Source organism: Panthera onca, chromosome B1 (assembly GCF_046562875.1).
Source record: "Panthera onca isolate mPanOnc1 chromosome B1, mPanOnc1 haplotype 2, whole genome shotgun sequence".
Taxonomy (NCBI): Eukaryota; Metazoa; Chordata; class Mammalia; order Carnivora; family Felidae; genus Panthera; species Panthera onca.
The window spans coordinates 135784219-135798803 of NC_138342.1; the positions used below are offsets into that span (position 1 = coordinate 135784219).

General features: G+C 35.8%; 1 protein-coding gene across 1 annotated transcript in view; it reads left to right on the forward strand.

Moving 5' to 3' along the window:
- Window positions 1-14585, forward strand: part of ETFDH (electron transfer flavoprotein dehydrogenase) — a 32604-nt gene that overhangs the window by 14501 nt on the left and 3518 nt on the right. Inside the window, exons 6-10 of the mRNA XM_078445650.2 lie at window positions 241-318; window positions 3951-4097; window positions 5677-5817; window positions 9230-9373; window positions 13027-13195. Of these exons, the coding sequence (XP_078301776.1) occupies window positions 241-318; window positions 3951-4097; window positions 5677-5817; window positions 9230-9373; window positions 13027-13195 (679 nt within the window). The remainder of the gene's footprint in view (window positions 1-240; window positions 319-3950; window positions 4098-5676; window positions 5818-9229; window positions 9374-13026; window positions 13196-14585) is intronic.

Sequence of the window (14585 nt, forward strand, 5' to 3'; positions counted from 1 at the left end):
CTTCTTCAAAAAGTTGTGGCATTTCTTTCATTTCCAACTGTTAGAGCTGTGTTCTTTTATATGCTAGAAGGGAGTATCTTTAAAACATGTGTCTTTTTTTTTTTTGCCTAAATGTTTTAAAGCCTATATTTCTGTAGTCTAGAGAACATGCTCACTTTCTTAAAAATCTAAGACTGTTTATTGTTTCTTTTCAAGGTGGTTGTGAATCCTAGGTGATAACAAAATATGTTTTCATTTTAGGTCCTTTTTCATGAAGATAGTAGTGTAAAGGGGATTGCCACTAACGATGTAGGGATACAAAAGGATGGTGCCCCAAAGGTAAACATCTTAACAGTTATGAGCTTAACAAACTGACAAACAAAACAAAGAAGAGAATCAACTTAAATGCAATAATTTAGTTTTGCTACAGAGTGTATGCTAATAGTGTGTGTTAGAATATGATTAATGTGGGGGTGCCTGGGTGGCTCAGTCGGTTAAGTGTCCGACTTCAGCTCAGGTCACGATCTCATGGTCCGTGAGTTCGAGCCCCGCGTCGGGCTCTGGGCTGATGGCTCAGAGCCTGGAGCCTGCTTCCGATTCTGTGTCTCCCTCTCTCTCTGCCCCTCCCCTGTTCATGCTCTGTCTCTCTGTCTCAAAAATAAATAAACGTTAAAAAAAAAAAAAAGAATATGATTAATGTGGAATTTTTCTCTTGTTAAAAAATACAGAAGCAAAAAAAAAAAAAAATACAGAAGCATTTTTGAACTATGACTTAGCTGTGACTTAGTCAAGCTAAGGCTTAGACAAGTCAATATAATGTGTTTAAGAATACTTTTTTAAAGAGAAAAACATGACTCGTACAAATATAAAACAAACATGTGACAGATTTTATTTTACTCATTAATAAATGACAGACTCAGTGAGCAGTTCAAGGAGAATTCAAAAAACATACCCATGTGTAGGTCATCAGTAAACTGCATTGCCACTTCCACAATTTTCATTTCTATGGACAAGAGTCATTTGTATTACTATCAGTCATGTTGATAGAGTCTTTGACATAATTTTAATATCTTTTGGTAAATATTAAACTGATTGCTTTCCTTTCATTCAGATATAATCCTGGTTGGTTTTCAGGTTTTTACAACTTTTATTTTTTAATTTGCAAAGAAAAGCTCTAAGGGGATGGATCCATAAGATTCCCTGGAAAGGACAAGGAAAAAAAAAACACATTGCTTTCCTGTAACAATAGGACAAAACACAAATTAACATCTCAATAAATTAATTTGTCAATTCATATTTATGTGTTTATTGTCTTAATTTCTCAACTAGATCATAAGCTCCATGAGGGCAGAGATCATGGAGGGTTACTCCAGTACCTACCGTATAGTACCAGGTAATATCAGGTCCTCAATAAATATTTGTTAATTTGGAATTTATCCTTCCTTCTGACATTCTTGAACAGAATTGGGAATCTTGTATTGAGTCTCCCTGCAGATGTTCCTGTTTCTTACTGCTTCCTGCCTAGAAATAAGCAAATGGCAAAGCTTTGGAGTCTTACCTACTTCATTGTTCTTCTAAGGGTTTGACCAGATTCATCAGAATTATATGAGGTCTGGGACTCAGTGTGTCCTATAGTAGGGCCCAAGAAGTTTTTTCTTTTTGTTTTTGGTTTGTTTTTAATGCTTATTTTTGAGAGTGCAAGGGAGGGGCAGAGAGAGAGACATAGGATTGGAAGCGGGCTCTGCACTCACAGCACCAGTATTGTAAGAATATATATATACGAGGGTGTATGTTTTATAAACATTGTTTTTGATCACAAATAAACTGGAAACAGAGTTAATGGTTATTATGCATTAGCAGAATAGGTGAATAAGCTATGGTATTTCCACATGGACTACTACTATACAGCCTTTGAAAAGAATAATTTGAACTATACAGTGACTTGAAAAGATTTTCATGAAGTAGTATTGAGAAAAGATACAGAACAGTTTGTATTATATGATCTTATTTTTTGTAGAATAAATCAAGAATCGAAAAATTTTAAGTGTATATGTATCTCAGAATATATGTATGTTTATGTATTTGGGTAAAACTGTACATACTAGATTGTTAATATGGTTTATGGATGAGGTATAATAAAAGGAAGCAGACAAGAACAAAATAAAAAGGTACTGAGTGAGAGTACTTATAGGATGTGTATGCAAGTGTAATATACATGATGCATTATTATGACACTAGTAAGTATTGCTCAAGAAAAAAAAGTTACCAGTAAGCATGTGAGAGATGTTCAGAATTTCTAGTAACCAAAGAAATTAGTTTATTGTTAAATTAATGAGATAATTCTTACCATTCAGACCGAAAATATTTAGCACCAAGTATATTCATGTAAGAAATGCTTTATAATAGTGAAACACACTGGAACGGTGTGATTGTCCCACTATTGAGAATTGTTTGAAAAATTAGGGGACTCTATTCAAGCATTAAAACTGAATGCTATAGGAGGACGCCTGGGTGGCTCAGTCAGTTAACTTTATCAAGACTCTTGATTTCAGCCTAGGCCATAATCTCACAGTTTGTGGGATCGAACCCCACATCATGCTTTGTGCTGACAGCACGGAGCCTGCTTGGGATTCTTTCTCTCCCTTTCTATGCCCCTCCCCCTGCTTGCTCTCTCTCTCCATCAAAATAAATAAATAAATAAATATTTTTAAAAAATGAATGCCTTATTTGGTTTATATTGCCTTAGACAAATCACTAACGTGAAAGCAGTTATAAAACAGTTTGTCAGTGTAAAACTACTATCTGTATGAATGTCTGCACACACACATACATGCAAGCAAAATGAATAGAGAAATATCAGAAAAGATATGCTTCATAAGAGACTTTCCTGATTATTCTGTATTCCTTTATTAAGTAACTTATATTGAGTATCTACATTATGGTAGGTGTTAAGTGCAAAATATATACAGCAAAAAAGAAGTAAAGACTTTAATTGTAGCTTTTTTTCTACTTGGAAAAAAATTTCAGTTTTATAATATACATTGAACAATAGAGGACAAGTATAATTAAAGTGAAAAACAAGTAGCTAAAGAGTATATTTGGTATGATTGTGTTAGAAGGATATAAATAGGCTCTGTATAATTTTTTATTCATGGAAATTTTCTGGGATGATTCACAAGAAAACTATTAACTGTTTTTTGCTTCAGATGATGAGACTGGAAAATTGAGCAGGGGGAAATGGCTTTTCACTTTATTTTCACTTGGAGAGAATTTTTTTAGCAGGAGATGCTGTATTTCCTTTTTAATTCTTATGCATTCATTCAGGTACTTTGGAAGTTATAAAGAAAAATACAACAGAGACACAGGATATATTATAACATTTTAAATTAGATTCCACTTACAGCACTACCTAGTTTTATTTCTAGGGTTATGTATTTGTACTGTTTCTTCCATACCTGAATCATGGTTCAATTCAAAACTGACCAGACAACTGATGAATGGATGAAGAAATTGTGGTTTATATACATAATGGAATACTACTTGGCAATGAGAAAGAATGAAATATGGCCCTTTGTAGCAACGTGGATGGAACTGGAGAGTGTTACGCTGAGTGAACTAAGTCATACAGAGAAAGACAGATACCATATGTTTTCACTCTTATGTGGATCCTAAGAAACTTAACAGAAGACCATGGGGGAGGGGAAGGAGAAAAAAAAAAAAAAAAAAGGTTAGAGAGGGAGGAAGCCAAAACATAAGAGACTCTTAAAAACTGAGAACAAACTGAGGTTTCATGGGGGTGGGAGGGGGGGGAAGGGAGGTGATGGGTATTGAGGAGGGCACCTGTTGGGATGAGCACTGGGTGTTGTATGGAAACCAATTTGACAATAAATTTCATATTAAAAAAAAACTGACTAGAATATGAATATTTTTTAAATTGTCAAATGTTGCAATTTAACATTTTTGTTTTTTAGACAACATTTGAGCGAGGACTAGAACTACATGCCAAAGTTACAATTTTTGCAGAGGGTTGCCATGGACATCTAGCCAAGCAACTATATAAGAAGTTTGATTTGAGAGCCAATTGTGATCCCCAAACCTATGGAATTGGACTCAAGGAGGTATCCTGATTTGTTTTTTGTAATTTTCATTTTGAAACATGGAATTTAAACTTGTTTGTGTTGTTATGTAGTTTATAACATTGATATAATTTTATAGTTGTTATATTTTTCCTTGACTTGAGATGTTCATTATGACTAAAAAGATTTCAGATATTTTTTAAGGGGCTAGAAAGTACTGCTAATCAAATTCCATTATTATCTAAATTGTATCTACATGTAATTGTTTTATCAAATGTTGCTTGAAGGGTGCCTGGGTGGCTCATTCGGTTAAGGATCTGACTGTTTCAGCTCAGGTCATGATCTCACAGTTCATGGAATCGAGCCCTGCATCGGGCTCTCCACTGACAGCCTAGAGCCTGCTTGGGATTCTCTCTCTCTGCCCCTTCCCTGCTTGTATTCTCTCTCTCAAAATAAATAACTAAATAAACTTTTTTTTAAAAATGTTGTTTGAAATCAAAGTCTTGAACTTAAATATTTTTTTAAGTTTATTTATTTGGGGAGAGAGAGGGAGCGAACGGGGGAGGGGCAGAGAGAGAAAGAATCCCAAAGCAGGCTCCACACTGTCAGTGCAGAGCCCAGCGTGGGGCTCGGGCTCATAAACTGTGAGATCATGACGTGAGCCAAAATCAAGAGTCAGATGCTCAACCAACTGACCCACCCAGGCACCCCAAAAATACTTGTAATATTAATTTTTTTCATTATAATGCCATCTGCCCAAATAAGATTTGACCTGATACCCTATGCTGTTTGTAGGGTGACCGCATCTTACAAGAATTGTTTCTTCAAAATTGCACTGTGAAGATAATTTAGTTTATGAAATATATACTCAGCCATAGTATATTGATTTGAAACCTAAAATTTAATTAGGTTAAGTATTGTATATATTCTCAGTTTATCCGATCTCTGTTTTCCCAAACCTTGTGCTTATTAGAGTGTAAAAGATTAATTATAACCCTTTTGTTTAATTTTTTTTAGGGTAAAGCTCAGAAAGTTTCAAATTCCATATATAACTAGATTTATTGTGAGTAAAGGCTTAATTGTTTTGGTAGGTTGCAGATAGCACATAACGTTATCTGATTTTTAAATAATATTTCAGATGGAAATTGTTTAAAATTAAAACGAACCATTCTGAAAATAGATGAGCAATTTTTTTCATTTGGGGGGGTAGTGCAGGAAAGCATAAACTATATTATTGAAGAATAACATATGTAAAGCAACAGGTCTTAAGTGTACAGCTCAAGTAATTCTTGTGAGGTGAACACACCCATGTAACCACCAGCCAGATCAAGATACAGAACATTACCAGCACCCCAGAAGTTTTCCTCATCTCTTCAGGGTGTTTCCTATAGACTTCATAACTTTTCTGACCAGTTTCCTTTAGTCCGGTTTATCATGCTGCAGTTTGATATAATTTTCTTTGATATGCAAAGTACTTTTTTTGTGTTTCTCAGTGTGTTACTTTTTTTGTGTATTACAGTCTTTGACTTGAAACTTTCATAACTAAGACATAAAACTTGGCAAGTTGTATATATTGTGGTGATAGAAAATATTTAATACTCTAGGGCTTTTTTTTTTTAAGTTATGGATTATTGATGAAAAGAAGTGGAAACCTGGAAGAGTAGATCACACTGTTGGTTGGCCCTTGGACAGACATACTTATGGAGGCTCTTTCCTCTACCATTTAAATGAAGGTGAACCCCTGGTAGCTCTTGGTTTTGTGGTAAGTTACATGGCCAATATGGAAAATTCTGTTAGAGTCATTGGATCATCAGTGTTATGAAATGTGCAGCATGTAAAATGCTTTTTACTTAAAAAAAAAAAAAAAAAAAGCTTTTCATTTAAAGGTCCCTTTCTAACTTTGTCAGTCTGTAAAGTGCTTGTGGCTATTACTGGCATTATAGTCTATAGCTTTTTAAACACTATAAATATACTTTACATATACTTTAGGAATCATAGCTACTAAATGCCCAACACAATGCTAGATGCTTCACTGAGAATTCTAAGTTTCATAATAATCCTAAGAAGTAGGTGTATCCTTATTTTACTGACAGGACACTGAAGTCCAAACAAGTTAAACAACTCTCTCAAATACACCCATGAAATGACAAGAGGCAGGATTCACACCTGAGTCTGTGTGACTTCAAAGCCCATTTTCCACTTAGGCATGCTGTCACTAAAAATGAAAGCAGCACTGGGTTTGAATCTATAACTTTTATTTATTTATTTTATTTTTTCAATATATGAAATTTATTGTCAAATTGGTTTCCATACAACACCCAGTGCTCATTCCAAAAGGTGCTCTCCTCAATACCCATCACCCACTCTCCCCTCCCTCCCACCCCCCATCAACCCTCAGTTTGTTCTCAGTTTTTAACAGTCTCTTATGCTTTGGCTCTCCCCCACTCTAACCTCTTTTGTTTTTTTTTTTCCTTCCCCTCCCCCATGGGTTTCTGTTAAGTTTCTCAGGATCCACATAAGAGTGAAAACATATGGTATCTGTCTTTCTCTGTATGGCTTATTTCACTTAGCATCACACTCTCCAGTTCCATCCATGTTGCTACAAAGGGCCATATTTCATTCTTTCTCATGGCCACGTAGTATTCCATTGTGTATATAAACCACAATTTCTTTATCCACTCATCAGTTGATGGACATTTCAGGTCTTTCCATAATTTGGCTATTCTTGAGAGTGCTGCTATAAACATTGGGGTACAAGTGCCCCTATGCATCAGCACTCCTGTATCCCTTGGGTCAATTCCTAGCAGTGCTACTGCTGGGTCATAGGGTAGGTCTATTTTTAATTTTCTGAGGAACCTCCACACTGTTTTCCAGAGTGGCTGCACCAGTTTGCATTCCCACCAACCGTGCAAGAGGGTTCCCGTTTCTCCACATCCTCTCCAGCATCTATAGTCTCCTGATTTGTTCATTTTGGCCACTCTGACTGGCGTGAGGTGATATCTGAGTGTGGTTTTGATTTGTATTTCCCTGATGAGGAGCGACGTTGAGCATCTTTTCATGTGCCTGTTGGCCATCCGGATGTCTTCTTTAGAGAAGTGTCTATTCATGTTTTCTGCCCATTTCTTCACTGGTTTTTTTTTCAGGTGTGGAGTTTGGTGAGCTCTTTATAGATTTTGGATACTAGCCCTTTGTCCGATATGTCATTTGCAAGTATCTTTTCCCATTCCGTTGGTTGCCTTGTAGTTTTGTTGGTTGTTTCCTTTGCTGTGCAGAAGCTTTTTATCTTCATAAGGTCCCAGTAGTTCATTTTTGCTTTTAATTCCCTCGCCTTTGGGGATGTGTCAAGTAAGAAATTGCTACGACTGAGGTCAGAGAGGTCTTTTCCTGCTTTCTCCTCTAAGGTTTTGATGGTTTCCTGTCTCACATTCAGATCCTTTATCCATTTTGAGTTTATTTTTGTGAATGGTGTGAGAAAAGTGTGAATGGTCTAGTTTCAATCTTCTGCATGTTGCTGTCCAGTTCTCCCAGCACCATTTGTTAAAGAGACTGTCTTTTTTCCATTGGATGTTCTTTCCTGCTTTGTCAAAGATTAGTTGGCCATACGTTTGTGCGTCTAGTTCTGGGGTTTCTATTCTATTCCACTGGTCTATGTGTCTGTTTTTGTGCCAATACCATGCTGTCTTGATGATTACAGCTTTGTAGTAGAGGCTAAAGTCTGGGATTGTGATGCCTCCTGCTTTGGTCTTCTTCAAAATTACTTTGGCTATTCGGGGTCTTTTGTGGTTCCATACAAATTTTAGGATTGCTTGTTCTAGCTTCGAGAAGAATGCTGGTGCAATTTTGATTGGGATTGCATTGAATGTGTAGATAGCTTTGGGTAGTATTGACATTTTAACAATATTTATTCTTCCAATCCATGAGCACGGAATGTTTTTCCATTTCTTTATATCTTCTTCAATTTCCTTCATAAGCTTTCTATAGTTTTCAGCATATAGATCTTTTACATCTTTGGTTAGATTTATCCCTAGGTATTTTATGCTTCTTGGTGCAATTGTGAATGGGATCAGTTTCTTTATTTGTCTTTCTGTTGCTTCATTATTAGTGTATAAGAATGCAACTGATTTCTGTACTTTGATTTTGTATCCTGCAACTTTGCTAAATTCATGTATCAGTTCTAGCAGACTTCTGGTGGAGTCTGTTGGATTTTCCATGTATAATATTATGTCATCCTCTTCCGTGGACCTCTCGTCTACGCTTGGCTCCAGAGAATCCGTTCTGCTAGTCTTCTGGCGATTTTCTGGGTTATTTAGGCAGGTGTAGGTGGAATCTAAGTGATCAGCAGGACGCGGTGAACCCAGCGTCCTCTTACGCCGCCATCTTCCCCTCAAAAAAATCTATAACTTTTAAATGTAAGCATTTTCTCCCTTTTTGACCACTTATGTCTGCGGTAAATTACATCTTGAACCTTGCAAGGAATGGAAAAAATAAAGTTACTGCGCCTTGCAGTTGGTCGCAACTTTATAATTTAATGTCATAATTAGACTTGTATGTGATACATTAAATTTTTGCATTATTGGTGTTTTTTGACAGATAGCCAAGTGTTCAGTATATCATTTTTGTATAGTTATTCCAGTGACTTAATTTTTTGAGAGCAAAAAAGTTTTGGGTATTAATTTTAGCGTTTTGATAATGCCTTGTAAAATGTAGCCTCTAATATTTCTTGTCTTCTTTTTTTCTAAGTATGATTACATTCTGTTTCTTCATTTGTGCCTTAGTAGCACCACATATAGTTTATTAGTTTATTACCAGAGTGGATATTGATACATGAAAAATAATTACAGCTCCTTTCGTAGAAACCTAATGTTAGCCACTTACCTACAAATACTTTTCTAATTTGAACTTTTATTTACAGAGCACAAAGATTTATTAATATGGTCTACATTTTTAAAGTTTGGCCAAATACAAACACATGGTATCCTTTTGTTTGCCCTTTCTTTTCCAAACAGATTTTATTCAGTTAGGTTTGAGTTACTGCCTATAGTTCTCCAAGTATTATTGAGCACTCTTAAGAAACTTAATGCTTTCTCATAAATATTGCTCACATTTTAGTTTGATATAATTTGAAATAAAAATGTCTATATAAATTTACTAAATTTAAATATAAAAATTTTAAGGTTGGTCTAGACTACCAGAATCCATATCTGAGCCCATTTAGAGAGTTCCAGAGGTGGAAACACCATCCCAGCATTCAGCCGACATTGGAAGGTGGAAAAAGAATTGCATATGGGGCCAGAGCTCTGAATGAAGGTGGCTTTCAGGTAACAAAATTTTTTATTTATTTCTGTATTATAAAGTAAACATTGAAAATATAATGTAACAAATTTAGATAAAGAATAGAAAATTATAGAAAGAAACTTTTAAGCAGAGCATCTAGTGTTTATAAAACTGTGTCACACCATAGTTTAAATTAAATTACACTGTGAGTTTAGTTTTAAGAATATATTGATTTCTTGAGATAAATTTATAGGCTTCTTGTTGGTTGCTTGGTTTTTAACCCGAAAATTAAAACCGTATGATCCAAGATAGTTTCCATTACTCCTTAGCAGCAAGGAAACAAAGACAGATTTAGTTTTCCACAAAGGTAGTTAATTAATCCCAACTACCTAATAACAGTCATGCCTTTTAGGTGGCCTCTGTCAAGCTTTTACCCTGAATTGTTCTATTTTAGTATATGTTCAAAATAAACCTTACCAAATGCAGTTAATGTATTAATTATATATAAACAATGAAATAAGCAATAATAAAAGCTGTTAGTACTATTGTAAAAATATTAAACATGTAAGATGATCTTAAAAATTAGCTCTAAAATCTATACCAAGGGATTTGAAGCAAGTTACATATCTTCTCTGGCTTTATGGGATCATGTGTAAAATGAAGATGATCCCTTCTGTCTCTAATATTCTAGGAATCTAGAACTATCTTAGAGATTGGACATTTTTTTTTGTTTTTAATTCTGTTGTAAAAGTAACAGATAATAGAAAATGGGGGGAGGGGCGCCTGGGTGGCTCAGTTGGTTGAGCATCCAACTGGGCTCAGGTCATGATCTCATGGTTCGGGAGTTTGATCCCTGTGTCGGGCTCTGTCTGACAGCTCAGAACCTGGAGCCTGCTTCAGATTCTGTGTCTCCCTCTCTCTCTGCTCCTTCCCTGCTCACACTCTGTCTCTCTCTCTCAAAAATAAATAAATATAAAAAATTTAAAAAAAAAGAAAATGGGTGATGAGTAACTTAACCTTTAAAATGAAGTTCTAAATATTTTGTTACTATAACAATAATTCATAAAGTCCAGTAAAATCAGAGCTAAATTATAAATATAATCATTAGAATCTTAAAATAACAGTGTCCCTGTTGCAATGGAATTATTTTCATGAATAATTTTGTTTCTAGAGTAGTAATTCATTTGCAACAAATATTTATTAAGTTGTATTACTATGTTCAAGCCCATTCAGCTCTTTTGCATATTGTCCATAATACCTGTCAATTTAATTCTACTCATTTTTATAGTATGAAGTTTCCAGTATATTTAATAGGACATCATCAGATTTGTATTTAAAAACATATGGCCTTGTGTATTTCAGCCTCTCAGATGATTTTTTTTAGATTGGCGAGAAGAGTTGACCACGCACACACACATACATTTTACTTAAATTTTCTGATTTAATTAAAGATTCAGAAACTTTTCCAGTAAAATTTTAAAGAACCTTAAGAAGCAATAATTTGGAAAATTCAATTTTGTTTATTTTGAGCTAACAAATATGATAAGATTTCCCCACCCCTTTTTTTTTAATCATACTTATTTTATAACTGGAAGTTTGTACCTTTTAATCCACTTCACATATTTTGCCCTCCCCTCACTTGCCTCCCCTCTGGCAATCACTAGTTTGTTCTCTTTATAAATGAGGTAGTTTCTGTGTACATGACTTTATTTCTCTTTTTTTTTTTTAGTCTGTACTAAAACTTACCTTTTCTGGAGAGTTTCCAACCTTGTGGTTTCATGTCCCAGAATATAGCCTTTCCCAGTGCAACTTCTCCTGTCCATAGTTCCTTGACCAGATACCTAGCTGCCAGTAACACTGCCCATACAGTGTAGGATCCTCACAGGATTTAAAAATCCATTTTGCTTGGGGCACCTGGGTGGCTCTGTCAGTTAAGCTTCTGACTTCAGCTCAGGTCATGATCTCACAGTTCGTGGTTTCAGGCCCTACGTCAGGCTCTGCACTGACAGTTCAGAGCCTGGAGCCTGCTTCGGATTCTCTCTCTCTCTCTCTCTCTCTCTCTCTCTCTCTCTCACTCCCTCTCTCTCTGCTCCTCCCCCATTTGTGCTCTTTCTCTCTCAAAACTAAACATTTTTTAAAAATTAAAAAAATAAAAATCATTTTGCTTGGACCATAAGATTTTTATTCTTCGCACTTAAGCACCATTTTGGAAGAACTGGCACTAACAATCCATGCCCTTTTATAAACTTCACACAGTCTTCTGGTTCTTCAATCAAACTTAGTGTTGGCAAGGCCAAAGTCCTATTTAAGAAAAGTGTCATTATCCAAATTACTGTTATCTCTTTTCAGCTAGTAATATCCTTTCCCCCTCTTGTCTATTTTGTGATCCTGATTTCAGGCTCTTTTATCTAGGTGGTTCTGATACTGAATTCGGTCTGAGAACTATAATCATAAATTCATTCCCTGCATGTACTGTGAAAGGATCTGAACCCTGATCTGTCTGATACCAGCATTCCCTCTGCCCTCCAGCTTCTCTTCTCACCACCTCTCCCTCATAGTGAGAATTCTGTAATTGATAGTAGCTGTGGCCACGGATCTTGCAGCTGATGGCACTGGTTTCCCTGTTTATCCTTCTCCCTCTGTGTCCCTTTTGGCACCATCAGCCAAACTCTTACCACCCACCACTTTCTCAACACAGACTTGTGGCTTACTTTAGGAAGCCCTTAAAGAAGAAAAAATACAGAAGGAGGAAACTCTGCACTGGTCCTCTCTTCTTTCATTTTCAAACTATAGTTAGAATACATTTTCTCATGCAATCTAATTTAGTCACTACATTGTAGGGTATATATAAGCTTTTACTGGGTAACCCAAATAACAGCACTACCTTTTATTACATTGTTTTTCATGAAAAGTATATACTAAGGCCCAGACAACTGTCTTAAAATTTGGTGGGGGGGAGCGCCTGGGTGGTTCAGTTGGTTAAGTGTCCGACTTGATTTCAACTCAGGTCATGATCTCACGGTCTGTGAGACTGAGCCCTGCGTCAGGATCCGTGCTGACAGTGCAGATCCTGCTTGAGATTCTCTGTCCCTCTGTCTCTGCCCCTCTCCCCAACTTGTGCTCTCACTCTCTCAAAAAAATAAACTTTATAAATAAATAAATAAAGTAAATAAATAAATAAATAAAATTTATTTTGGAAATTCAACTTATTAACTTAATTAAAATATATCTTTAAAGTAGTAGCTAATTGTCACGATACCATGATCAGAACCTAAGTTTCCATCTCTAGATATCAAAGTAAAATAAAACAGGGATATAGAGTTAACATCCTTTGTAAATCATGTTACCAAGAATGTATGTAAAAGCAGATTACAATTTCTATAATAGTTGTTTAAGTTTACAGAGTATTTTTAGATGTGGATATGTAAAAATAAAAATGTATGTTAATTTCTGGTTGTAAATCTGTCTCATGTAGGTTAGTCAGGGGGCAGAAGAGGAAGAAGCCCTAGAAAAGTAGTAATAGTCTAACCCTCATTCTTAAAAAGGGGGGGGGGGGTTGGAAACTGCCCTTATTCTGATTTTTTCCTTCAAATTTTTCCCTATAGCTTTAGGAGACTTTAAGAGAATATAATTTGTAATATTGTTCTGCTTGTTTAATTTGAACTAAAAATGCACTTTGAATGTTTCTTTCCTTCAGTCTATACCAAAGCTCACCTTTCCTGGTGGTTTACTAATTGGTTGTAGCCCTGGTTTCATGAATGTTCCCAAGATCAAAGGTTCCCACACAGCAATGAAAAGTGGAATTTTGGCAGCAGAATCTATTTTTAATCAACTAACTGGTGAAAATCTCCAATCAAAGACAATAGGTAAGAAATTCCTATTTAAAGCATAGAAAATTGTCAAGGTCTTCACTGAGATATTAAAAAGAATCTTTTTAGACATACACTTAGTATACAGATAAAGAATGAAAATAAATACAATTAAAAATCTTGAGTTCTTTTTTATGCATATTTCAACCGATATTTAAAAGATATATATTGTATCTGTCCCTTTACACAAAGCACTCAAATGTGTGCTGTGTGAAGAAAACTAACCTCAGTAATTAGATTTTTCCAGCAATGTTGTGTTTTATTCAGATCAAAAGTAGAATAGTACCAATGATATCTCACCTACTTAGAAATGATTTCAAGTTTGGGGTGCCTCACTGGCTCAGTTGGTACAGCATGCTGTTCTTGATCTCGGGGTTGTGAGTGCAGAGATTGGTCAAATAAACTTAAAAAATTTTTTTCTTAATTTGAAAGAAGAAATGATTTCAAGTTCGACAGTACTGCATTCCGTTTCATGTATGTAATATACACACTAAGATACCTCACAAATACTGAAGTGTCTTCAATCTGAAAACAGAACAGCTTTGCACACTGCAGAACCCGGGAGCACCTTTTCCTTTGCAGGCTTTGCCTTCTGCGGTGGTGGAGAGGAAGAGTGAACACTGAAACCTCTGTAAACCCTTAATCTGTGAAGACCCTTTAATAGTTCTCAATTTTTCTCAAAAGCCTCAGCTTTCTTACTCTTCTGATTTCATCTCTTTTTACTCTCCATTCCAGCCACACTGGCTTCTTTACTGTTCCTGAAACATGCCAAGCATGTTCCCATCTCATGGTCTTTACTCATGGCTAACTCCCTCTCTGCCTTCACCTTTGCTCAAATGTCAAACTCGCATTCATGGTGGCCTTACATTCACCATACCAGTTAATTTGCAACACACACAGAGCACTCCCAACACCGCCCCTCCACACACACACACACACACACACACGCCGTGTTTTTTATATAGTATTCTCCCCCCTTTTGGGAAGATACTTATTATCAACTTTATCTCCTGCCTCTTGCAGAGAATGCTTCAGCAGAGCAGGGACTTTGTTCATTATGAATCCCAAATACTTGGCATATAGTAGCAACTCAATGGATATTTGATAAAAAAAACCTTATTCCTTAGAATTCCAAATAACAAGTGCTCCTCCAAGTAGAAGTATGAAACCTGATTATGCCTTCAAGTATCTTTGTAGAAGTGGAGGCCTAGGATGTGGAAGAGGAAGGAGATAGATAGAACATAGAAAAGGCAAGAAGCTACTTCAAGGAGAACAGAATAGGTAAGGAGTGTAATTGGTGAGCAGTGGAACTTTTTTCCTAATTTTCTTGCCAAGTTATCTTTCCTTATTGGGACCACCAGCCATACATTCACCTTCTTGACACACA